The 25197-nt window shown below is 46.5% G+C and overlaps 1 protein-coding gene across 7 annotated transcripts in view; it reads right to left on the bottom strand.

Moving 5' to 3' along the window:
• IL1RAP (interleukin 1 receptor accessory protein) overlaps nucleotides 1–25197 on the bottom strand; it is a 49200-nt gene that overhangs the window by 9076 nt on the left and 14927 nt on the right. For 4 of the 7 annotated variants that reach the window (XM_056358698.1, XM_056358693.1, XM_056358694.1 and 1 more), the window contains exons 2-10: nucleotides 23945–24012; nucleotides 11540–11825; nucleotides 10590–10779; nucleotides 8693–8849; nucleotides 7664–7735; nucleotides 6388–6517; nucleotides 5271–5419; nucleotides 2252–2401; nucleotides 1164–1307 (exon numbers count right to left, since the gene is read on the bottom strand). In XM_056358698.1, coding sequence (XP_056214673.1) covers nucleotides 1164–1307; nucleotides 2252–2401; nucleotides 5271–5419; nucleotides 6388–6517; nucleotides 7664–7735; nucleotides 8693–8849; nucleotides 10590–10779; nucleotides 11540–11825; nucleotides 23945–24011 — 1345 coding nt within the window. In that variant the 5' untranslated portion in view covers nucleotide 24012. Of the gene's footprint in view, nucleotides 1–744; nucleotides 984–1163; nucleotides 1308–2251; nucleotides 2402–5270; nucleotides 5420–6387; nucleotides 6518–7663; nucleotides 7736–8692; nucleotides 8850–10589; nucleotides 10780–11539; nucleotides 11826–23944; nucleotides 24016–25197 lie in introns of all 7 variants that reach the window. The other 3 variants (XM_056358696.1, XM_056358695.1, XR_008825196.1) reach the window with 2 other exon arrangements.

Here is a 25197-nt window from a genome sequence, read left to right as displayed (position 1 = left end):
CAAGCAAACAGAGCCTGGAGGGTGCCCTGCCATCCAGGCTGTCTCTAGAAGAAACGTATTTGTTTGCCCTCAGACTTATTGGTGCGATGTCCTGGCAACGATCTAGGAGATAAAGGGAACAGATCCCAGACTGATCCTGCTCCCACTGTCATGCAGCTGGGATGAGACTCCAAGCAGTTCCTCCCGTCCTACCCAAAAGGGACCTCTATGGACTTTATCAGCACAGGTTCCGTCATCAGCGGGGTCCTGATCCAAAGCCCATGAATCCAAAGTGGGGTGGTCTGCACTGGCGAAAGTTCAGGCTTTGAAATTTTAGTAGGCATCAGGGATCATGCAGCCAACTCGGCCCCCAGGACACTGGAAATGGAGACTTGGCTAGATTTCTGCCCTTGCTGTGACACCTGTGTGACCATACGCGTATCTGGAGAGTTTCATAAACTTCCATTCTTGGTGATTCCCTGCATCCCTCCAGCAGATGCTGTGTCCAGAACCTTGTATGATTTAGCTTGAAACAGTGGGGAAAAAAAAAATCTACATCGTAGTAAAGAGATGCGTCTCACTAACTGCAACAAAGTACTCTTAATCATAGCAACTTAATTGTATTCCATGTTAGACACAGACTCTCTAATTAATGAGAGTGAGTGGGAGGCATTCTGGGAGAGCACCTTATCTTCTCACTGATGTTGGCACAGTGCTCTCCACACCTCCCTGAAGCAGATACTCCTGTTTTTTACAGGCACTCACCATTACTCTCTGTGAGCTACCAGTCTGGTCCAGTATCACACTTCCTCAGACTTTCCTTTTTAGCTTTGACTTTAACTCCCTTTTTTAAGACAGCTCAGAGAGTTTGCATGAAGGTCAGTAGTCCAGTTCCCTCACGTTGATAGATCAATCACTCCTGCACATCACTCCAAGAGAGAGCAAGTGAAACAACCAACAACCACCACTTGCCCACCGTAGCCTTTTTTGGTGGCCTGGAGCATCTGCAACACGTCACATGAAACAAAAACACCAGAAGATACCAACAGCAGAATGTTAATGGAGATGGGGAAAAAACAAAGGATAAGGTTAATCTGGATAGGACAGCTCCTATCTATTATGGTATCTCAAAGAACAATGAAGAGAGAGTGCGTATGGAGCACGGCCCCCTGTGAAATACTCACTTCCCCCGGGAAGGCTGTCTCTGTCGAAGATACACAGCTTGTACCCAAACTCATTCTCCAAGACTCCCCGCAGTGTCAGCAGCACAAATTCCTCCTCCTCTGCATTGCGTGCGTAGGACACATACACATCGTACTCCTTCCCGTCTGAGCAGTGGGAATGCAGAGAAACACAAAGGGCAGAAGACACACTTGTGATACCACACATGCTGAGCCTGACTTGTTTCACGGGAAAAGCAGATACGACAGCTCACTGAGCCCAGGCACCGCAGATTAAGACACATCGATTTCCATAGTTAGGACACAGCAGCAGCACTGCCTCTTTGACTACCCAGCCTGAATGTGCAGGTACTCAGACACTGCTGCGTTGCTGAAAGCATGAGACCACAGCAAGGTGACAAACCCATTCTGTCCCTGGACCTTTTGTCTTTTGACATCTTTGACATTGCTTTCTCTCACTGCTGTCTATCCACATGAGCAGTCCCACCAGACAGAGACTTGCACCCTGCCTGCACCTTCTGAGAGCCACCGCACCCCTTGGCAGGTTCACACCACAAGCTGCAAGGGCTCACACACCATCCTCATCCTACAGAGGAAGAAATCTCAGCTCAGAGTCCCAAGAGATAAAATCCCAGTAACACATGGAAGCTGTGGAAGAACTGAGGACAGAAGGGTGATTTCCACATCCATCCTTTTGGATACCTTCCTACATTTTAAAGCAGAATCACCCTGGATTCGTGAATCCTTACATAGAGTCACCAGAGAAACCAGGGGCTTACTGAAAATTCTTGACTTTTGACTATCTAGATCAGGTGAAACAGCCAGCCATCAGCAGGGCAGTGCCCCACTGACAGTAGACACATCCACGTTTCAACACTGCAGAGAATACAGAGGACTTCTCCTTCCATTCCCCTAACTCAAGCTTGACTCCTCTTGCCCTAAAATGTCCCACGCAACTGAATGTAGCTATAGAAATGGAAGGTTGAAACGTCATTATGCTGTGGAGAGGGTTAAAGATAGCTTATATGAAAACTCCTTCATTTTCTGGCCTGTAGCAGGATAAAATAAATGCAAGCACTTTAACTCCTTACCTAGAATGGTTTCATCTGTTCCAAAATGAGCCCGATAGAAGAGGACCATTTCAAGCCAATAAACATGATAGATGACTATCAGCACCACAATGAGCAGGATGGTTGCCCCCAGTCCACATGCCAGCTCCACGGTGTACTTCGGTGCTACAACTGGGTTTGAAAAGAAATAAGGGGTCTGGTTTACAGAACAGCTTGGGCCTTCAGCTAAGCAGGAACAAGCTTATGTCACATGCAGCTAAACACCACAGAGAAACAGCCAAGAGCCATGTTGGCCCTTCAGAGGAAGGTGACCAAGCCAAGGCTTCTCTGGCAGGACATGTCATGGCTGGCCACCCTGGAGTCCCCGTTCTGGGTTACTAGGTCTGGTTGGGCTGGCAGAGAAGTCAAAGCGCAGGCTGGACTCCTGTCTCTGAGCAAGACCCGGGGAGCGGCCAGATGGTAGAATGACCTGTTGACAGAAACCACCTGCACAGCCCAAAGCCAGCTCATGAATGCGCACATTCTTAGCGGTATGTGCAAACTTAGGGCAATACAACAGCACTTACTTCCAGGAGAGCCAGCCAGAGCTTACCTGCAGCAAAATAAAGGGCCACCATTTCCCCTCACCATCAAACACACGCAGATCTTGTGTCTTGTCCCAGACTGACAGTGAGGATATAACTAGCCATGGCCTGATAGTTTTCTATCAGGAAAGAAGAATCACCATTCATTACAGAAAAGCTGAAGTGCTTGCAAACAAATAGGACAACCCGTGGACATCAAGCTGGAAGATCACAGGCACCCCTCCAACTCACAGCGTCTGTCACACTACTGCCGATTCTTTGTATTAGGGTCAGAAAATAACTCTTCTAACTGTATCCCTGGGCAACTCTGGTTTTCTGAAAATTCAGGTGGCAGGTAACATACACATTAGCAAACTGCACAATAACAGTACAGCAGCGAGCGGAAACCTCACCAACTTCAGGATTTAATAAGTTTTATTAGAAACTGAATTAAAAAAAGAGAAAGTGGAAGGAATTTAACAATTTTCATTAGGTGATGAGCAGAGGTAGTAGATGAGGAGAGGGAAACCATCCAGAAAAATCAGGAAACATATATATCCTAGTGTGATGAAAGAGCTGGAGCCAACAGATATAGCTACTAGCTAAAAACTGGAAGACAAGTGCTGAGGGGTTAGATTCTGGCATGCTTGATGTTCCTGTGTGCAGCGGGATGGTCTACAATGAGCTTAGCTTGGGGTTGCTCTGCCAGCAGTGGTCAGGTCTGGTTCTTGGATTTTGTTGTGGAGCAGAGCAGAAAGGGAGGGGACTAACCAGGTTGGATCAGAGCAAACCCACTCAGCTGCCCAGGAGCAGACAGGGGAGGAAGAGAGCAGATAGTCCAGAGCAGTCTACTAGGAAACAGCATTCAGGCACTGCTGTATAAAGAATCTGAAGATTTTGGATCCGCTTCTGCTACACGCACAAACATAGCATCCCAGAAGAATTATGTATATAGGGTGAACACACTGGCACATGGTTCCAGCCTCAGTTGTGTTTGGTCTATTGTTCCTTCCTAATGATCCAGAAAAGGTTTGTCTCTGCCCTGGTTTCAGCTGGGATAGAGTTAATTTTCCTCTTAGTGTGTGCAGTGCTGTGTTTTAGATTTGGTGTGAGAACAATGTTGATAGGACACTCATGTTTTTAGTTGTTGCTGGGTGATGTTTATACCAAATCAAGGACTTCTCGGTTTCTTGGGCCCTGCCAGTGAGAGGGCTGGAGGGGCACGGGAAACTGGGAGGGGACGCAGCCAGGACAGGTGACCCGAACTAGCCAAAGAGGTGTTCCATACCATGGGGTGTCATGCTGAGTATATAAACTGGGGTAAGAAGGAGGAAGGTGGGGACATCTGGCATTATGGCTTTTGTCTTCCTGAGTAACCGTTACATGTGATGGAGCCCTGCTTCCCTGGGGGTGGCCAAACACCTGTCTGCCCGTGGGAAATAGTGAATTAATTCCTTGTTTTGCTTTGCTTGCTTTACCTATTAAATTGTTCTTCTCCCAACCCCTGAGTTTTACATTCCTTTTTGATTCTCCTCCCCATCCCTCTGGGTGAGGGGGAGTGAGCAAGTGGCTGCATGTGGTACTTGGTCGCCAGCTGGGGTTAAACCTTGTCAGTTTCAAAGAAATGGGACTAAAAAGGAAGAAGAACAAGTACCAAGAAGGAAGACGAAGAGCTCTGTGAGCCTTCCCATGATAGAAGGATGGAGTATGGGGAGGAAGGTGTCCAGCATGAACCACACAAGGCAAGGCAGCATCCCTTATGGGAGAGGGGAGGTCCAACCTACAGTAAGGTGTTGAAGCTCTAGATGAGGTTAATAAGGAGGTGGAAATATCTACTGTAACCAGGAAACCTCAGATACCTATAGCAAAGGCTCAGTTATTACTGAGAGCTGGGTCTGGGAAACAGGAAGAAAATTTTGATGAAAGAAAAACGTACGAAAAAAGCCACACTGAACAGAGCTGGATCAATCCAAACCATCCATGCCAAGATGGCTGCATCTAGACTAGAGCATCATCACAGCAAGGACTGAAAACACAGAGCATCAGGTTTAAACTGTCTCACTCCCTAAGCAATGTCAACGAGTGCAGTCTGCCTTTCTGGAGGATGCCAACTGGTAGCTGTTGCATCATGCAAAACCATCACGTAATCAAGTAACCTGAAAGCATTTCAAGCAGCCTGTTCCCTCAGGTTTGTTTCAATTGTGGTACATGGATGGGATGAGAACAGCAGCTCTATCCACCTCTCTCTCCCCGCAGGCAGTTGTCCATGGTAGGGTTTAAGTACCATGCAACCTTTGCTCCCTGCCTCCAAGAAGCGGTGCAGTATGACAGCAATAATACAGCACTGCGTACAGAACAGCATGTTGTGGAAAAAGGCCTGATGGAATTACTTGTTTCGCAGGGCAAGGCTCAAGGCAGGACCAAGAGCTCTCTCTGAACACACCTCATTTCACACCCATGCTCTGCAATTATTTTACCTTTCATGTGCACTATGGCCTGGCTATGGTCCTCGCCTTTGGCATTTCTGGCATAGCAAGTATAATTCCGTTTCAAGTCCTCCGGTGTGGCTTTTGCAACTGTTAGAGTCCTTATGACAGTTTTGTCTTCAAATTCTCTAGTAATTTCACTGTAAGATAAAAACTAGAGCATTACATACATGAAACTGCAGCAAGTTCTTAGTGACAAATACTCCTTTCCCTGATATAAACCAACTCTTTCTTTAAAAAAACCCCAAAACACCTAAACTCGTATTTATAAATTGATACACACTTCAGATTTTAATACAGCTGCAGCTGTTCCTTTATCCGATTTTCCTTAACATTTATTTTGCCACTCATAATACTCTCATTGCAGCTGTGTCATGTTGCATTCTAGAGATAAAGTCAGTCCTTGCCTACAAAGCAACAAGATCTCATGAACTCAGGATTCAGAACCCACGTCACATTTTATGTGTGACCCTGGATACATCACTTTCATCTCTTTCTGCCTGAACTGATCATCTGCAAAATGGGGATAGCAGTATTTGCTTTTGCCCTTTCTTTTTCTTATGTAGGTTTGCAAACAAATGGGGCAGTGACCACCTTCCAGATGTAATTCAGCACCCAGCAAACGGAACTCTGAACCTCATTTGGGTTCTTCATGTAACTGAATCTCTATTCTGCCTAATCAATATTACATATAATACCACATTTTTGCTTTCAGCCTCTTTTTTAAAAGATTTTTTTCACTTACGCTATTTGGGAATATTCCTTTAAATAAAATTGTGTCTGATCCTGTTTTACAAGTCCCACAACAGCACCAGCTGTTGGCACTACTACCAGGAGCTGAACAAGTGATGATGTGAACTGGTAAACAAAACTCCCTCAAATTCTTCTGTAAGATAAGACACCATTCAGGTCTGGAGGCCTTCTCCCTGGAGCTGCTGGTGCTCAGCACAGCACGGTGCAGACACATCGGTTTCTGATTAACAGGGAAGCCAGGGACTCCACACTCCCTTGCAAGGGAAAATGGGACTGTTGCATGCCTGTACTCACACCCCTCTGCAGGACTCAAGAGAGGGTTAGATACAAATGAAGGTTCACATTACTGCATCACCTTTGTGTGACTTTTATCTTGGGATCCGTGATGTCATCTGTGTTTTTTCCATCTATGGTCCACCACACCTCAGTCCGGGAGTCCTTCAGGAAGGTGAAGAAGACCTCACAGGACAAAACAAGGTCTTCTCCTGGGAAGAAAGGACCATGGTGAGGTACTGCAAAGCAGGAACAGCATCACCCTGACTTTTGTGTTTGCCAGTGATCCTACCAGCCTGACCTCTGCCTCCCTTCAGGAGGGAATGAGGCTAGTGTCCACCTTCAGATGTCTGACTACAGTTTACCACCCCAGATATGCTGATTTATGACAGACAAATAAACAGGAAAAAATACCCCGCCTTCTCAAATGTGTTACAAATTCCTTGACTGCACCAAGTGACCCACCCAAAGGGAGATGCTCCATGCCAACCACTTCCTTGGAAATCTGGGCAATGTTAACCATCCCCACTGCACAGGGGACAGACACCATAAAGCAAAGGATCCAGCTCCACAAAAGCATTTTGGCATAGGAACACTTGTCCAGGCATTTAGCTTCCCTCAAGATCAGGCTTGGGAGTGTGAATATGTTTGTGATCAGCCTGTTAAGGGATTTTATCTTATAGAGTGACTATGGAAGAAGTCTGACCTTCTGAGCCAGAAAAAACCTGCACTTTCAAAGTGAAGACTCTGCTGCTAATCATTGGCACCACATTTATTACAGCAATGTGATGTGGCACGATCTATTCAAGATAGAGAACTGTCCCAAAGAGCTATCAGTCTAAAGAGATGGGGTAGGAGAAGGGGTGTGGGTACCCCATTACACAATGCTGCGAGGAAAGCTGTCATTAATTAGGAAGTAATCAGCCATAAAGGGAGAGGAAATGAGCAACAAGTGGCCAGAAGGCTGAAGTCACCGAGGCTGCATCAGGGAGTGCTGGAGCAAACCACAGCCAGGGACAGGGCTGAGACAAGGTCCTACAGGAATTTCCCTAAGCAACTGAGTGTCCCCATTTCACCTGCTTCCGCAGCTACAGTCTTGCATCTCCATGCCTGAATACCTGTCTTTATTTGTGCTTGCAAAAATAATCTTTTAAAGCTGTGCTCTCCTATTCTGGCATCAACAACCGGCACCCCACACTGTCTGCCAGGCAACCTGTGGCAGCTTGTGTGCTTTGCAAGGGAAAGCACCGGGGATGCAGTGGAAAGGGAGAGCTTCTGAGCCCAGCCAGGTCTCTCCATCCCGGCAGGCATCTCATCCATGCCAGGGCAGTGAGAGCAGGCAGAGTGTTGCAATTTACCTGCTTCCAGTTCGTAGACAACTTTCTCATTTGGAGAGATGAACTGTGGTGGCAAGGCCTTGTTTGGAGATCCTGCAGGAGAGAACAGAGAGGCCCCCGTGGGGACCCAGACTTCATGAGAATCTGGGGTGCTTGCAGCCTCGCTCGCAATACCCTTGCAGCCTGCTGCACATGCCCCCATTTAACTTGCAATACAATCCTGCTGCAGAGCTCTATGCAAACAGAAATCTAATCCTCTTCACCAAGTTCAAGGCCAGATCCAGATTTTGAGGCTCCTCCAAAGTTTAGGTAAGTCTAGATATAAGATTTTGGGCCTCTCACATCAGAAGAGTTCCGTCCCCCTCTCAACATCTCCCACAAGACACAACCTGTACCACTTTCTTTTTATTGCTGCTTCTAAAAAACAAAATACAAACATAATCTCCTGTCACAAGTACTTAACACAGCTCTTAAAGCAGCAGTTGCCACGGGACTCGGCATGTGCTCTACATGTAGTTAAAAACTACAGGTTTTTAAGCTCTGCCTACAATTCCCTGGCAGGTAGGCTGAGCCCTTGTGCCTGGGACAGAGCTGTCCAAGCGCTGGGCTGGGTAACTGCCCAGCCAGTTAACAGTCTCAGTACACAAGGCTTTGAAGATTCCAAGAAGACTGAGGCAAGCTGGCTACAATGGGACGATCCCACAAGTAACAAGGAGCAAAGCACACTGGAGACAAAAATTAGCTACAGTGCCAGGGTTATGCGTTCACATGCCAGCAGAGGGTACCCCTGGCCATCTCATGGGCTGCACCTCACCAGCCCAAGCCTGGTCACTCTTGTTCGGGGCATTTGACATGGAGGTAGGACCTCCAGCGCAACATGTTCTGGGCAGTCACACGAGGCTGACCCCAGCAAGCAAAATTATACATGCTCAGCTGGGTAATGCAGATTGAGCACAACCACAAACGGATCCTATGACAGACCCTTCCAGCTGTTTTTACCACTTTTGCAGTTGTCCACCTGCATTTTACACATTTTAAAGTCATTCTTACCCACCACCTTCATCTTTATGGTTCTGGTGAGATTATAGGTTCTTCCATGGTCCTTGAATGTCACGATACAGGTGTAATTCCCTCTATATGCACTGCGGACAATGCCAATGACAAGCCTGGGCCCTTGGATGTAGAAGCCCTTGACCAAGTTGCAGTTCTGGAGTCAGGCAGAAAAACACTTGAGTTTTGGGATTCAGAATTAAAATATTGATTTAAATGCTACTACAAAGATCTGTTCTTAAACTACGAATATGACACTTGGGATTGTGATGTAGGTCAGACCTAAACACCATTAACTTCGAGCATGTTGGAATACAAACTGGTATGTTCACCTTGAAAATGAGGTGATGAAGCAGATGACCCTAATACTTGTACCCCACCTTAAATACAGACCATTTTATAAAAAGAGAGATCTCTGATCCAGAAGTACATTTGCAATCAAGGTGAGTACCTCAGCAGACTGAAGAGTGAAAGCAAAGAGAGACAGGAAGAAAATGATGATGTATTCAGAAATGAATACTAAGACTAAAGGACACGTCCCCCATTGATGTCAGCCTGTCTCTTTTGGGACTAATCAAGCTACCCTGACTGACTTCAGCTGAGGATGAGACCCCAAAATTGGCAACTGGCAAATGAGAATCGGTAGCACAGAAACCTTAATAACTCTTCCCTTTCTGTCAAGCAAGGCAGGAAACCTCTGCCAAATACCAAGCTAGAGATCCCTTTTCAGAAAGGGGTTATGCAGATGACATCTTGATTGTCATAAAACCCAAAGATGTGCACATTTTCTAAGAGATTATTTCTGAATGGTACATTTCCAAAGCAGATACATCCTAATGGAGCAGTTTAAGACAGGGGTCATATACCATTTTTAATGATTTTTATTAGGCATGGGATGACTTGCTGCCTGAAAAATTACTTCCATGGGGCTTTTTGTTTCATTCTGCTAATTGATTGCTGAGATGTGAATTTCAATGAATAGTACAAGTAAAGCATTTCAACTACTGGTGTGAAATTGCTCCTCTCGGATACAAACCCAAGTTTTTCCTGAAGGGTTTCAGAATTGTTTGTTGGGTTGTTTTTTTTTTTCTTTTGGTGTGTTTTGTTGTTGTTTTTTTAAATCAGCAGATACATTTGTTGCCAACTTTATTATTAAATTCACTCGTACAGAAGCTTCTACCTAGAAATCCAAAAGCACTTCATAAGGGGTTAGAGAATTCAGTCCCATAACCCCCTGGCTGCACATCCCCTGAGATTTCTTATTCTCTCTTGACTAAAGGCATCCGCCTAGAGAGAAACACTGCGGTCAAAATTTAATAAAATTGAACAGTAATTCTGTAGGCAAGAGCCCAAGAATGGCTGGAAACAGCCTAATTATCAGAGCAGTATGGAGGGTGGGCTAGGGACGTCCCCATCTTCAGAACAGAGGTTTCCTGAATTGTGTCAAACAAGGCAACCATGATCCTTGCAAAGAGGCCTGATGTACTTCATTTCCTGACCTCGAAGGATTTTGGAAAAGACACTACTTTCATTAGCAGGTGGGTTTTTTTACAGAAAAGGGAATATGAATCACAGCTTCCTTTACAGGGATGGTGACTGGCTCACACAGCAGGTCAGGCATACCGCCTGAAGCCTAAACTGAGGTTCCTAAATCCCTGCTAGAATATTCTCCACTTGTGTATGCTGGTCAAAAAGGTTTCAGCGTTAGGTCTCAGTTCCCTTCCAAGAGCATTTTTACCCTTGAAGTAGGAAACAAAGCTCTTAAAATTAGAAAAGCTTTATTAACAGCTTCACCACTAGGGAGACTCTGAAACACAGCTCCACGATCCTCCCGCCAACCATTGCTTTTTCAGATACAACACTGTATTCCCCCACTGCCCAAATAAGTCCTTCTTACCAAGTACCACTTGATGGTTGGTGTTACACTAGCAGGGTAAAACCCATCAATATCCGGACATACGATCTCACTGGCATGCTCCAAGTAGAACATCTCCTCAGTGGGTTTTATTGAATGGCTCACACAAGAGTGTTGGTCTTTCGGAACAACCTCCAAAGGAAATGCAACTTTGCTACAGTAGGTTGTATTTCTAAGGACAAAGGAGGATAGGGCTGATTAGTTGAGAAGTATTTACTCCTATACCAGTGGTATGAAATAAAAAACACATCTGCAGTAATGAGCATCATAGCACTAATGAGGTATATACAGCTTTAGTTGACTCATTTATAAATGGGAGAAAAAACACTGTCAGAGATGGCCACACTAGCTCAGAAAAGCCCGTAAAGATGACTAACAAGCAACATCCACTCCCCTGCTGGTAAAGCAGATAATAGGGTCAAAGACACGATGAGCAAGAAATAACACGAGGAAGATCAAAAACGGCTCTTGTGCTCAATGCATAGCAGATGCTATGTTCATTTTGCAGCACACTTACAGACACTTCTAATTTCCTAGAAGTCTGAATCTCATGAATCTTTGCCAAATTAGCACGCAGTCAAAACATTACCCCTGCATTTGAAGCTATCTTTACTCTAGACACACAGATCACTTCTTAATGGTGAGTGACTGTGGATTTTGCCATGGGCTCTGCAATAATATTTTCACAGACACTTGCAGCTAGCAAGGAGAGGCATGCTCATTAATGTTTGCAAGGCTCCAAGCATTATTACAACGTAAATTGGCTCAGCACTGAGTGGTCTTATAATTGTAACATTCTTTTCCCATTAATGCTTATGTAAATGGTCTTCTCCCTACAGAAAGGACTGGTGCTAACAGCACAATTTTCCCCGCTTCCACGGAAGTCCTTCAGTTATGCTGAAGACATATAGAAGCTGCACCGCACAACCTACCTGAGCATGCATGTATAATTCCCAGTGTCATTCAGAAGAGCAGGCCAGAACCAAAGGGTATCTTTCTCCTTACTGATGTGATTGTCCGGGAGACGAAAATTAATGGGCTCCTCCAGATCTTGGTCCTGCGCAATCCTGTACCAGATCAGGGTTAAGCCAGCAGAATGGGCTGTGCTGTAGTTGTACTTCAAGAAGGTCTCAAAAAGCGGGCATTTGATCTTGGCAGGTTCCCCTTCATAAATCTGGATCTGCTTCATGGTGTCCACACCCCAGTCATCGCAGCGTTCTGCAGCCAGGAAAGACAAGGTACCTTAGCTTGCAAGTCTGCAGAAGACAAACAGTTCTGCCCATGTTCCCCACAGCTCTTAGTCCTGCCCCTGTTAAAATCAGAGGCAGAAATGGAGTGTTTTCAGTGGAAGAAAACTGGGCTTTTATAAAGCTGAGCAAGAATACTGCATTCATTTCTAGAGAACCTGCAAACCTCTACTTTCATTTGTACACCTCCTATTTTCTTCCAAGCTATTAATCCCCCATCAGAACAAAAGGATAGGATACTGCTGTATAACACCAGGCTTCTTGGAGAGTTTCAAGAAAATTCAACCCTAAAATCTTGTGTGGGAGGATAAAATTTGGATGAAAACGCTAGAGGTGTGTGCGCATAAATGCACAGTGACAGGGAAGATGAATATAGAGGTGTTGAAATAAGAGTGGGGAAAAAACCCCCAACAATGCAAACATCAACCCTCCTTTAAGAGCTATGGGCCACTGCCACTGCCAGAGGCTGGACTGTGGGTTCCAGGAGTGCGGACTGCCTTTCCTGGGATGGATTCATGCGATGCCTGCGCACGCTGTGAAAACACAGAGTATGAGCACAAGTATGCGACAAATAGTGACTGTTCATAGTGAAGTTTGGGAAGGGAGGCTGAGGGATAGAAGAGACAGTACGGAGGAGGCGGCAGCAGGTTCCTTTGGGGATCCCCAGACAGCCCCTACATGCAATCCCCAAGCACAGCTCAACAGGCTCAGCATGGCTCACAGCAGACTCCAGCTGACATACAGACTGGGCAGCATGAAAAAAGCCATGCAGTGCCTTTTCTTGTGGGTTTTTGGTGGTGGGTTTTTTTGTTTGTTTTGTTTTTGTTTGGTTTTTCTGTCATTAACGGATAGTTTCAGGACAAACAGCACAGTCAAAACCCATTTCTCCTCCCAGCGCTTCTTTCCACTCCATTCCTCCTACCCATCACAGTGCCCAGTCACAGAGGGACTTGGTGCAATCACAGCCCGGTACCAGGGTGTCAGCAAATCTGAGAGCAACTGGCACTGCTAATGCCAGCTGAGACACACGGAGAAGCTGCTGTCATTGCATCTCCTGCCTCCCCATGCTGACAAGGCAAAGCATGGCACAGCATGCTTCCCAGCACATCTCTTGTAGCTGCTGGGAGGCATTAGCTAGGGCAACCAGATATCTGAGAGCCCAAAGTGAGTCGAACGGGAGAGGGGTATGCTGCCTGCAGCGGTCCCCAGGAGTGCGTCTCAGCGTATCACAGGCACACCACAAACAACACTGCAAAGCCTCTCCAGTCTGCAGATATTAGAACTCATGCCAAGAGGAAAACCAGAATACAATATACTCTTTGAGTCCATTTCTTCTGAACTGATTTCACAGGTGCAAAACAGGATTTCTGACATTTTATCTTCCTTAAATAGACAGCAGGATGTAGCTTGGCCCCAAATTCATACTTCATTTTAAAAAGTAAAGAGATAAACCTTTAGGAAGATGGGCCCACAGTGCTTAAAGGCAGAAATACTAACTCCTGTGGCTCAGCAATGGTTAGTCACAGTGAGAAGGAATCTGAGCCAGTAAGAATAGAAATGTTTTCTGGCAGGTTTACACATAAATGTAAATACAAACTGCACTGCTCTTCCTGCGGTATGCCAAACACGCGTATGACAGTGTGCTGCTTCAGGAGGAAGAGAGTGAACTGGGCTAGGAAGAGACTGTGAAACTGCCCAGAATACAAATATTTGCTCATAGGAGCCCCAAACCCATGGCTGGAGGGTGCCATTGCTTATCATCCAAAACCCATACAGATACGTCTTTCAAAACTGCACAGCACCGTCCAGTATGGCTGCTACCACAACCAGTGCCAAGGCTTATTTTGAAAGACAAAACGACCCACTATTTGAAACCTTATTACCATAGGAAGGTGCATAGTCAGCACCATGGTCAAGGGCAACTGGAACCAGAACACTGCTTTATGCTGGTGGGGTCAAGCAACTGGGATAAGGCATGGTCAAGTTTCCATAGAGTAGCAAATGAGACAAATGACCCTGCCAGAGACTGCCTGCTAATTACATGCTAAAGCATGGACTACTGTTGGTGGGGGATGGCATTTGTTTTTATAAAGAAAGGCTTTCCCTCTGAAAGCAGTACATCCAGGTCTGTAATCTGTAAAAAGAAAAAGAAAAAAAGAACCTGGGTTCTCCTTCCCGCACCTGAAATTTGGCATCTCCTCTTCGCTGTATAAAAGCAAATTGCCTTTATTACTTCAAATAGTAAGACTGGACAGGAAGAAAACTATACAAAACATTACAGTACTGAAATTCTTTGAGTCAGGATCAATGCGATTTGCAATCATGAACAGCTTTTGCATTTTGGAACAGCTTATACATCAGCATTGTAAAACTACTTACCCAATCTACCCGAATGAGTTATTGAAAATAAATCAATTATTTTACTTTTTTTCTCCCTAGATTACTCAAAAGCAACGTATGGGCCTCGTCTTCTTGGCTGGGGAAGAGGCAACTGTTATTGTTCTTTTACTATAAGAGCTGTACCTGGAGATTTTGTCTCAGAGCTGGCTAATTCACCAGACTTCAGGAGCACCGTCACACCAAACAGCTAGTCCTAAGACTCCCCACCTGTGTCCTGCCTTGGGGTGCTGCGTGCTCTGAGCTGAATGCCAAACACAGCACATAACTGTGCTGGAAACACCACAGACCGCAGGAGCAGTTGTGCAGCTTCAGATGGCAGGTTGTGCTTGCCACCCGGGCTCCTCCTGGCTGCCAGGGCAAAGCCAGGCCAGCAGAGCTCCAAGGGCTCAGGGGACAAAGCCCCAACCCGTTGCTCACAGCAGAGATGGCAGAAACACCACAGGCTGGACTGAGACCTCCTTCATGCATAAAACACCAAGGACAGAAGTTGTGGTGCTTCACACAACTTCCCTCCTCTCCACGCCATCCTGACAGTAGTACTGATATTCTGATTTTTTGGGGTGTTTTATGCCTGAGATAGCTGGGATCTGCCTGACATGGCACGTGAGGGGACTGCAGGGCATCCCTCACACACACCTTTGTAAGCCTCTTCCTCCTTGGCTGTGACGTGGCTCTTCTCCCTGTGCCAACAGCTTCCTCTGCCACGGTGGCACTTTTGCAGCAGACCCCAGTGAATGGGCCAAGCCCAGACAGCTGTCTGCACTCCTCACACACATGTAAAAGCAGAGGGGATGCTTGCATTATTATTGTTGTAATTTTTTTTGCATCCAACAGCTCCCTGCCGTATTTTGTGCCCCATCCACTATTTTAATCTTTATTGGGATATTCAGAGTCTATTTGCTGTTAACATTTGCATGCAGCTACTTGGATGGATGTCAGTCTAAACTCGAGATAGCCTGAAAAATGGCATGACTTCACACTGAACCTCACTGGCATAAAGCAGCTCCCGCTATGGAAAAAAAAATTACATATATATATGTATACACATGCACACTCTGATATATCCTGACTCCAGCAACAATATTTGAGGGGGCATTGCAGAAAGAAGATGCAAGGATCCAATTTTAATTGTGAGAAACAGAACCAACTTCTATGGTGCTGTGCCCATTTGCAGCAACTCACACTTGTTTTCACTAGCTAAACCTAGAAAGTGAGTTTCTTCTCTCTTGAAATGTTTTCTGCACAAAACAGCTGTTGGAGTTAAGGGCAGCTCTTGATTAAATTGAGTGGGATCAGCATTCATGCTCTGACTTCAGAGGTTCACTAACAAATGGAAACCAGTGAAGAGATGGGGGAGCTATATGCAACTCCATAGTCCCTTCCATACTGTAGCAAAGGGAGCACTACGTACGCGGCTCAGGGATACAAAAAAAATCTCTAAAAATCCACCACCCCACAAAAACAACTCCCTAGAATTGCCTCTGCAAAACACTTCTGAAAAGCCGTCTTTTTCTCATTACCGACGAGGTGTGCTGCAGATGCCTCAACTGACCTCTCTTACCGCTGGGTGCTCTGTAATCACACAGCAAGACAATCCATGACCCACAACACCTACCCGAAACAACGTAGGGAAAAGGCAACAAGGGGTCCCGTTTCCACAGCACTGCTTGGCAAAAGGGATGAGGGATTACACAGGCTGGAGGGAGGCTGCATGGTAGAAGGAAACACCCGTCTCCAGCATTGGAAGAGCAAGTGCATACAGAAAGGTTAGAATAAGGATGCCCATCTTGATTTCATGTGCGTTGAGATGAAGATACAAGCGGGCTGCTGCACTACTGCTGACGCACACTGGGAACTAGGTGATCTGGCAGTTAATTCTAAACGTCTTCCTTACTTGGGCTGTACGTTGCAATCTGTGTTTATAAGGGTATCTATTACTGATGCAAGGGACAGAAACCTCTTCTGTTACAGAAATAGTCGGATCTGTCCTGTTTCTGAATCTAGTGCTACAACACCCTTAAACACCAGGTATCCCAAAACAGGCTCCTTCTCAGAAGCCAAACAAAGCTGAAGAAAGTGGTTTCTCCAGATGGAAAGCAGAAAGTGAGGGGGGGGGGGGGGGAAATTATGTTGCTCAACTTCATAAAGGAAAAACCAGCCATTTCTGGAAACCTTTCCCAACCTTTCACTTACTGCACTGCTTACCCCTTATTGTGACTGATTTAACAGAGCTCTGAATACACACACCTGAAATGTTCCCAAGATGCATCTGCAGCACCCATTACAAGCACCTACACATCAAAAGAGAGATTAAATAGGTGCAATTGTTTGGATTTTTTAAGAAGAGACAAACTGCTTAACCCATAGATCAAAAAAGAAAACCTGAGTAAGGCCACATCAAGAAATGCTGTCCCATTTTGACTCAGTTTGGCATTTCCATGTAGTCTTTTTTTTTTTTTTTAAATGGAGGTACTTAAATCTCAACAGCCAAAACTCTGCCAGCTCCACACTGCCTCTAACCGTTGCCTCCCCTGGGGCTACAAACAAGAGCTTCCCCTAGTTAAAATTTCTGTGAAGAAATAAAGAGCCATCCTTATGAGAAGCCATCTATCATGTCGGCACAAATTACCCTGTCATTTGCCAAACTGATGTGCCCTTCTTAATTGCCTCTAATTTTGGAAGGGAGCCTGCCTTGCATGCAGACTAGGACTGTGCAGTGGCAGCAGGACACAAAGCCGTCAATGTTGCCAGCTGAATGACACGGCAGACCCCTCTTCCCCATGCCATTTCAGCAGCAGCATCAGATGGGGCTGTACTACCTCAACAGCCTCCTACTTTCTTTGGCTGCCCCTGCTGCATTACTTTAAAGCGAAACTGATAGGAGTCAGCCTCCACCCAGGAAGCGCAGCCAGGCCAGCAGTTAGCTTGATGCAAGAATCAGCACAAAAAAGGCAGGAAAAGCTAGTCACACCAAGCGATTAAGTGAGAATTAATCATTACTACCTAAAAACAAAAATCCCCCCCCCCCCCCCTTTCAAGCTCACAGCAGTCTGTGAGAAGGAAGCAGAGGATACTGGGCTGAACGGAGGAGTTGCGCTGTGAGCACAGGAGGTTCTAGCTGTGGCTGGCCACCATGCATGGGTGTGCTTTCCATGTACGCTGGTGCCAGGAGCACCCACTCTTCCGCTGTGTCTGTGCTTTTCCTTTCACACGTGCATCCTGCACAAGACCACCCCGTGCTCCCCGGCTGTGTACTTCGCTCAGCAGCTGAGCAGTCAGGCAGTGTGACAGGCCAGCGGTCTGTACCCAACACAGCGCAGGGAGGGCAGCATGGAACAAACCAAATGAGAACACCTTCCCGAACTGGGAGAAGAGACGCAGATCCAAACACACTGAAATTGGTGGGAACGACAGAGAACGTGGGCTAGCCCTAGCCAAGATCAGCTAGCCCTCACCATTTGCTCCCACTATCTCTGCAGCAACAACAGCGGTCACAGAATGCCTAAAACCTGGTCATAGCTCAATGCAGCCTTGCAGGCAGCCTGGAAGCTGCACAGACTGTAGGAATTTATAATCTGATTTCGAGTGCAAACACATCAAAAAGGGCCTGTCATAACCTCATTGCCTTCCTCCCACAGCCGCTCCAACAGAGCAAGTAAGTGGAAGTGGTACTGGCACAAACCCCCTGTGACCAGCTCCGACACACAGCGCACACAGCCCAGCCCCATCCATGTGGTTCTGCTGCAATGGCACCAGCGACACCGTTTTACGCTTCTCCCGAATCTCACCGCGTCCATCCTGTGCTGCCGCTGAGCTGTGATGCCCCCGTGGAAGCAGCTCCACTGAATGCTGTACACAAGGATGAAGTTTCTCTCTCCTCAACCACTTTTATCATTTAAATAGCTAGGACAGCCGAGAAAGGAAGAAGGAAAAGGACTTTCTGTTGCAGAATGGTTCATAATTTCCAAAACCACTTATATATTGTGGTTGTTTAGATCCTGAAAGTCTAGTTTAAACAGGTGTGACCGTCTGCCTTTCTGCCAAATTCACAAAAAACAAGCTAACTGCATAAATTTCTATTGACTTCAGAGGAAGCATCCAAGGCACAACATCCAAAAAACAATGATTCTGTAATGGAGTCCGTAGCTCCTGACTTTCAAGTTTCCTTAACTAATTAAGCACAGCCTGTAACATGAGGAGGGGCAGTTGATGGGTCTTTTAAAATTGCTCCACAGGGAGTTCCATGCCTTCACTCTCTGCGCGTAAAGCTGTGTTTACTGCATGTGACACAGAGTATTTCAGTTACCTCCAGCAACTAGGCCATTAAAAAAAAAAAAAATAGTATTTGGTTTTCTCTAGCAACCTTGATGTGATTTCCTGGAGGCTTTTTTTAAAATTGAGATCAAAACGATAAAGGTAGGGGTATGAACTGCTTCAAAGCCTGAAGGAGAAAAGGAGCAAATAGCTACTTTCCATCCCACTTCATTGAGGAAATTGCTGCACGAAGCAAAGCAGAGCAGCACGGGAGGAGGAGGGAGACGGGAGAGGAAACGGAACGGGCCCATTACAAAATTATCTGTAGGACAGGCAGCCTGAAAAGCAAGTTTACCTGATCAGCCCCACCACAGAGCTGTGCTCAAGCTGGCAGGGGCTCTTCTGTGTGCCTGGGACACCAGACTGGGATCCAGGCTCAACCCCTGGCTCTACCACAGGCTTGCTTAGTTAAACGCATGCAGCCTAGTTATTGCACCTAACCTGGGTCTCCGTCGCGTGCTTTAAAATACAGTCAAGAATTCTGCACTGCTCACCACAAACATCCACAGGGATGTCTGCATAAAAAAAACCCCACTGCAGCAGTTGTCCTCGGATGAGGACAGGAACTGAAAAAATGCAGCAGGCAGTAAAATGCACCATAAGGGTCTACGACTCTGGCACAAGTTACCTGTGTGCAGCAAAATGTACGAGACTGAGTGCACAACTGTGCAGCTGCAGCAGGGGGGCATGACTGATAAGGAGGGTAGGAGATGGGTCCCTGATGTCCCCTGATGCCCTATTTGATACACACAGAGGAGCAAAAGCAACTGTCCAACATCTCAGCAACACACCCTAAACAGGCTGCTTTCCTCCACATATTTCAGCACTTCAATGCAGATGGGTCACATCACCTTGATGCGTACACAAAACTCACCCCTCACAAGCCACTTCCTCAGCTGACAAGAAGCAGATGTGAGGTCTTATCTCCTTGGCAGGCACAACACGGGCTGCTGTGGAGGGAAGCTGGCAGCTGCAATTACACACCTCCACCCAAGGCCAGCTCTGCTCTGCAGGTTTTATTTCCCTCCCCTTCAGGGCTATGCACCTTTCAACACCCTTGCTGTTGTATAACTTCATGCCCCCAAGCACCATAAACTTCTACAACCGCAGTAACTCACAGATGGGTACGGATGGTTATAAAATCATGTCCTAAATTAAGACAACAAGAAGCTGAGATTGGAAGAGTAGGAGGAAGTCAGGAAATCCCAGGAGAAGATGATGGGGGAGGGATTTAGTCTCTTTAGAAAACAATAATGCAGTTTAATCTATTTTTCTTTTGACTTTACACATTAAAATAAGCTTCTCAGCTTCTGGGGCTGTCACAAATCATAAGGAAAATAAGGCCACTGGAACCCCATCAGTAGAATAAGAGCTATATAGTAATAATCCTGAGGAGCTGCACAGGGCTTTCCATCTTCAAAGTGTTTTACAGACAGTAATTTATTAATCTGCAAATTTCCCGTGGCCATAAGTAACTGCTCTGCCTCTCTGCTAAGCGTGAGACACACAGCACAGATCGGCACTTGGGAGAGATGTTGCAAGCGGCAGCTCTGACGCCCAGAGCCGGACCTCTGTTTGTGGCTTGCTGCAGTCAGAACTTTGCTGCTCCAGCCACCACCTGAATCCACACTGGTCACATCTGGCACTTTGGAGCTGACTTCCAAGGGGACAAAACCAGAGCTTGAGAGACTCTGGTATGGGGAAGTGCAAGAGACATGCTCACAACCCAGCAAATAACAGCAAAGCCTGATATCAAACTTCCGGGACAGACGCTCCTGATTGCCTTACAGCCACTGCCTGCCACGCTGGGGCATCACTCTGGGCAGAAGCTGGCCCCAGTCCTGGGCTCATCCTACCACACAGCACGTCTGAGAGATCCCAGAAGAGCTGTCAGAGGAGTCTCCTACGCAAACATGATGCTTCCTCCCATCAAAGGACTATGCACAGCAGTTACCTGTTCGCACTAGGCGGGTGTTTTAGATAATCAGTATGAGGCTGCTCCGGCTCTCCTGGCACCAGTATTCTGCCTTTCTAATTCCCCGAGACAATACTTCCAACTGCGATGCTCTCCCCAGCCCTCACCCTGCAAAAGCTGAGAGCTCTTAGAGAATGAGAAAGCAGCCTGGTTAGCAGAGAGAGAAAAGTGGAACAAGGAGCACAACTGCAGCTACATCTTTTAAGTACGTCAGTGTCTAACATAGGCCAACTTTATTTGGAAACAAGAAGATAACATCATACCATATTCATACTGGCTGTTATGTTCTTTGTCTGGCTCATTTTTTGCCTCCTTTAAGCCAGTGTATACTTATATTACTTCAACAGTGCCAAAGAAATCATTGTAGGATCGAAACTGGGTTCATCATTTTTTGCTATCCTTCTCTGGGTATCAGAACATCTGGGTTCATTAAGCACCCTACAACACAAGCACAGAGATCTAAGCCTTATCTCCATCTTAGGGATGGCTTAGCTGAGGCAAGGAAAGCAGAAGACCCCAAGTGCCATTGCAAACAGTGTCCCACAGGTCACGAGTAAGGAATTCAAACCCAGGCACTGCAGATCGTGTATATTCTCAAGACGAGATTTGCCCACACATACAGCACGAGTGAGTAGCAGACTCAGGCACAAATTCAGTCTCGGACTCCAAGTCTTTCACTCTACACTACTCTGATCACATTTCTTTCCCTTTCCAGCTTGCAACTCCCTTTCAGTAAATGATTTTGTTTCAGCACCAGCCTCCATACAGAGCAGAAACAGCAAAGCCCGAAGAACAGATGTTTAGAGCCACAGTGTTGTTTGTAAAATCTGGGAGGAGAACAAAGTTTGCAGATTTGTCTCTCCAGTAAGTACAGTGAAGTACAACGCTGAAGCTTTCTGACACACTGCCAGGGAGACCGTCAGCCATACTGGCTGAACTGGATGGAAAGGCCATCTGCATTATAGCCAGAGCAGTGCTGGTGGTTTATGGCTGAAAATTAGTAAATGTTGGCTCCTCGTCCCCTCTGTAAGCTCAAAGAGCTCAGAACTCAGCAGAGCTAGTACCCCTGGCTTGGGCAGTCCCCAGTCACTGTAGCTGACCGTGCTGCTCCCCTAGGAAGGGCTGGAGAGGCAGGCAGAAGTGGCAGCAAACCACGACAGGACTCCTACTTCTGCCCCTGCCAGTCTGGGCTGGAGAGAGAGCTGGTCCCAACAATACAACATTACATGGCTATTACAGCAAAGCACATAAAGAGATCCAGCTGAAATGACAAATCCCCACCAAGTTACACATCTTTATATCCCAGGAGCCAGGTTCCCCAGCGAGACCTACTCATCTTCATGGCCTTGCTTTGTGTCAGGAGATGACCACGGCAGCTGCAGACTGTGCACAGCCCTTTTGCATTCACTCTGGATAACCTCTGCTCTGCTCCCCTCACCAATGCTCCCAGCTCCGAGAATAAAAAGCAAGCCCAAATGCTGTAACATTATCAGAGCATGTCCAGTCTCCCACACTGTTCTGTATTTACAACTTTGCAAGGGTGAAACGAGCTTCAGCTGCCTTTTGGTGCCAGTCCCAGGAAACCCCACAGAGTAACAGAGGGCTGCACAGACGGCTGCCCCTCCATCCAAGTACAAACAACCATCCAAGCATGTTATGAATAAAAAAAAAAAAAAAAAAAGATATTTTGACAGCCTAAAGTGGTTTATGATGTCCATGAAACAAAAAGGAAGCTCAGAACTGAAAAGCAGGTCTCTCATCCACAAAGCTGCAGCAAATTAAACACATATACTACAGTGGATTTGCAGAAGAAATTTATTTTAACTGATCACATGTCCTGCGACACTCATGTTCTTCCAGCAGTCTACAAGGGCTCTAACCATCCCATACAGAACATCTATGCTAAAGGAAGACATACAGAAAATCTATGCTAAAGGAAGAATGTTTACAAAGCACTAAATACCTGGCAGAAATGCATGGAGAAATCTGTGAGATCAACTGGCACAAGCCTCTGTGACCCAAACACTAGGGTGCTCATTTCACAGCTCCTACTTGATGGTGTCAGCTTATAGAGTCGCTTTAACATTTCCTGGGCAATCCTGATTCAGTCGCACCTACCTCCTGTTTCTGAAAAAGCCCAAGATGACTGCACGTGGGGTGTTGTAACGCTGCCTCAGCAAGAGGAGGATATTGCGTTGGTGGAGAGCAGAACAGCACGTCCAGAAGCACATGCAAAGCAGGGATTTTCCCAGCAAGCAGTGGTGATCCACATCACTGGGTCCCTCCTTCCCCAGGTACTCCTACTACCTAGCACTTAGCGGAGGAGATCTGGGCTGTATATTATTTCTCCTTTGCTGTTTTCCCGTTGTTCACCACTTCCATCAGACCCCTGTTAGCCAGAATGGGGCATCCCCTACTAAAGACTACAGCCTATTGTGACTGCTTGCAGCCCCTGGGCAACCTAAGGAGAAAAGCCTCCCAGCCTTCAGCCTCTGCAATGAACCTGAGGTGCATGTTGTGAATCTGGCCGCAGTAATTCAGCATGGTCCAAGAGATAACAATACAAGAGCTGTTCATCTGCTCAGGGTTTTGTTTGCCAGCACTGCAGAGGGGCAAGGGCTCGAGGCAGGGGGACACGGACACACACGACTTGTTTAATCCCCTGCACAGGCCTTATTTCTGAACATTTTCCCCTATAAAGCCAGCGCCTGTTCTTTCCCCGCCTCCCCCTTTCCACTCGTCTCCTGCAAATCATGCTGTCTCCTTCCACCCCCAAATAGGAAGTCCGGAGCCGAGACACGCACAATCTGCCTCTTCACAAGAGCTGGGCTGAACGTGTGCCAGAGGAGCTGCGAGCATGACAACATATTTCCTGTCAGGAAAGTGACTCAGTGAGACGGGCATGAGAGCTTCTCTTACTTGAGAAGTTCCCCTCTCCCCTTGCATTGCTGAGGCATGAGTCAGAATGCAAGAGCTGGAATTTCAACCCCCTCCGGATCCAACCAGGAATAGCAGAGTTCAGGTTCAAGCCCAGGTCCTGCCTGCAGCTCAGTGACAAGTCAGTGCCACATACCAAGCCCTGGTTTCACCCCTTGCAGAAGGGGTATAACAATACCAACTAAGTAGGCAGCTTGAATTTGCAAAGCACTTTTAGGTCAAGGTGGTGCTTATTGCTATTTGCTAATGCACCTGTTTACACCATGCTCATAGCATGAGCATTATACAGTACTCACACAGAACCAGCAAAATGCATGAACACAATGTTAAAGTATTTTACACGTGACCACTTCACCCAGGAATACTGTAAATGCTTAAAATCACTGCAGCCAGTTTTCTTTCTCCAGCCTCAGATCAGCTCTTCCTACAACAAGCGGGCAACCCCATTGCATGCCGTGTCTTACCTGAGCCACTGCCAAGGGTGACCATGTGCAGCCACAGCGTAAACAGCACGGCACAGACCATCTTCATCCTGCTGAGACAAAGCACACAACACAGAATCTGGTTATTTGACACTACTTGATCACTGCAGACAATTTTTTAACTCTGAGTGTATGTGTTTGTTCCTCCACCCACACAGCGATCCTTTAATTCTGTTATGTTCTTTTTTCGTTTCATTAAGATTCCTTAAGAAAAGCATCTGTATGGCAGTGTCATTCTGCCTACAGGCAGCTGTGTGAGCTCTCCAAGCCCCGGAGGTGATGGCTCAGAAGAGTACAGCCCAGTTCATTGCCTTCAGTAACTGGCATAGCCTGGATCTGTGAGCACAAGGAGTAAGGTAGATGTTTGCAGGCTACAAATCTCAAGCTTTGACTCCCAAAACACCAAGGTCCTTTGCCAAGATTCATTCTGCTCATTTCTATGAACGAGTGCAGAAAGCACCCATGAAGGCAAGTGGCAGCTGAAGCACATTTGCATTGAACAGGCATCTGACAGTTCGGTGTGACAACCACGCCAGCACAGTCCGTATTCGCAAGGTCTGCTGCTGGTGACCTGCAAAGAGGGTGGCTACCAGAGTCCCGACTGCTTCACCCCATTTCTTCAGGCAGGTCAAGGCTCCACCAGCTCTTCCTAGTCAAACCCTCCTTGGAACAGCCACCTCACGGGAACAAACAGGCACCAGGTTTCTACGCTTTTTGGAAGGGACCTGAACAAAGGTTTATACTTTCAAAGCAGTACTGATAGGCAAAATACCACCTCAGACTTCTCCATTACCACTACAGAGCACAATTTCCTGTAATTTAAGATAAATGCACACTGCCAGAGTTTCACTTGCTGCCCGCTCCGGTATCTGGTATTTGGCTCTCAGAGCTATTCACTCACTGCGATTAAACTTCCCTGTGTTTCTAGGTTTTCCAGGATGCAACTTACAAGCTGGCAGTCACAGAAACCGACATTTACTAGATGCTCTCATTAATGGGGTGAAGGTTGCATTTGATGTTCCCGGGTGCTGTCAGATCACAAAGGGAGAAGCAATGGTTAAAAAGCAGAACTTCATCTTAGCATCTCAGCTCCACAGGGCAGATGCGGTAATGAGCATGGCGATACTGTCAGGAACATGCTCATGAGATGACAGGGAAATCTGCTCCATCACGGTAGGCTTAAAGAGTGGGGAGAGAAACCACAGAGCTCCCTTAAACATGTCCCTCATAAACCT

The sequence above is a fragment of the Falco biarmicus genome, chromosome 13, assembly GCF_023638135.1.
Source record: "Falco biarmicus isolate bFalBia1 chromosome 13, bFalBia1.pri, whole genome shotgun sequence".
In the NCBI taxonomy this organism is placed as follows: Eukaryota; Metazoa; Chordata; class Aves; order Falconiformes; family Falconidae; genus Falco; species Falco biarmicus.
The sequence above is the reverse complement of the archived record's forward strand: the minus strand, read 5'-3'. Positions and strand labels throughout refer to the sequence as shown.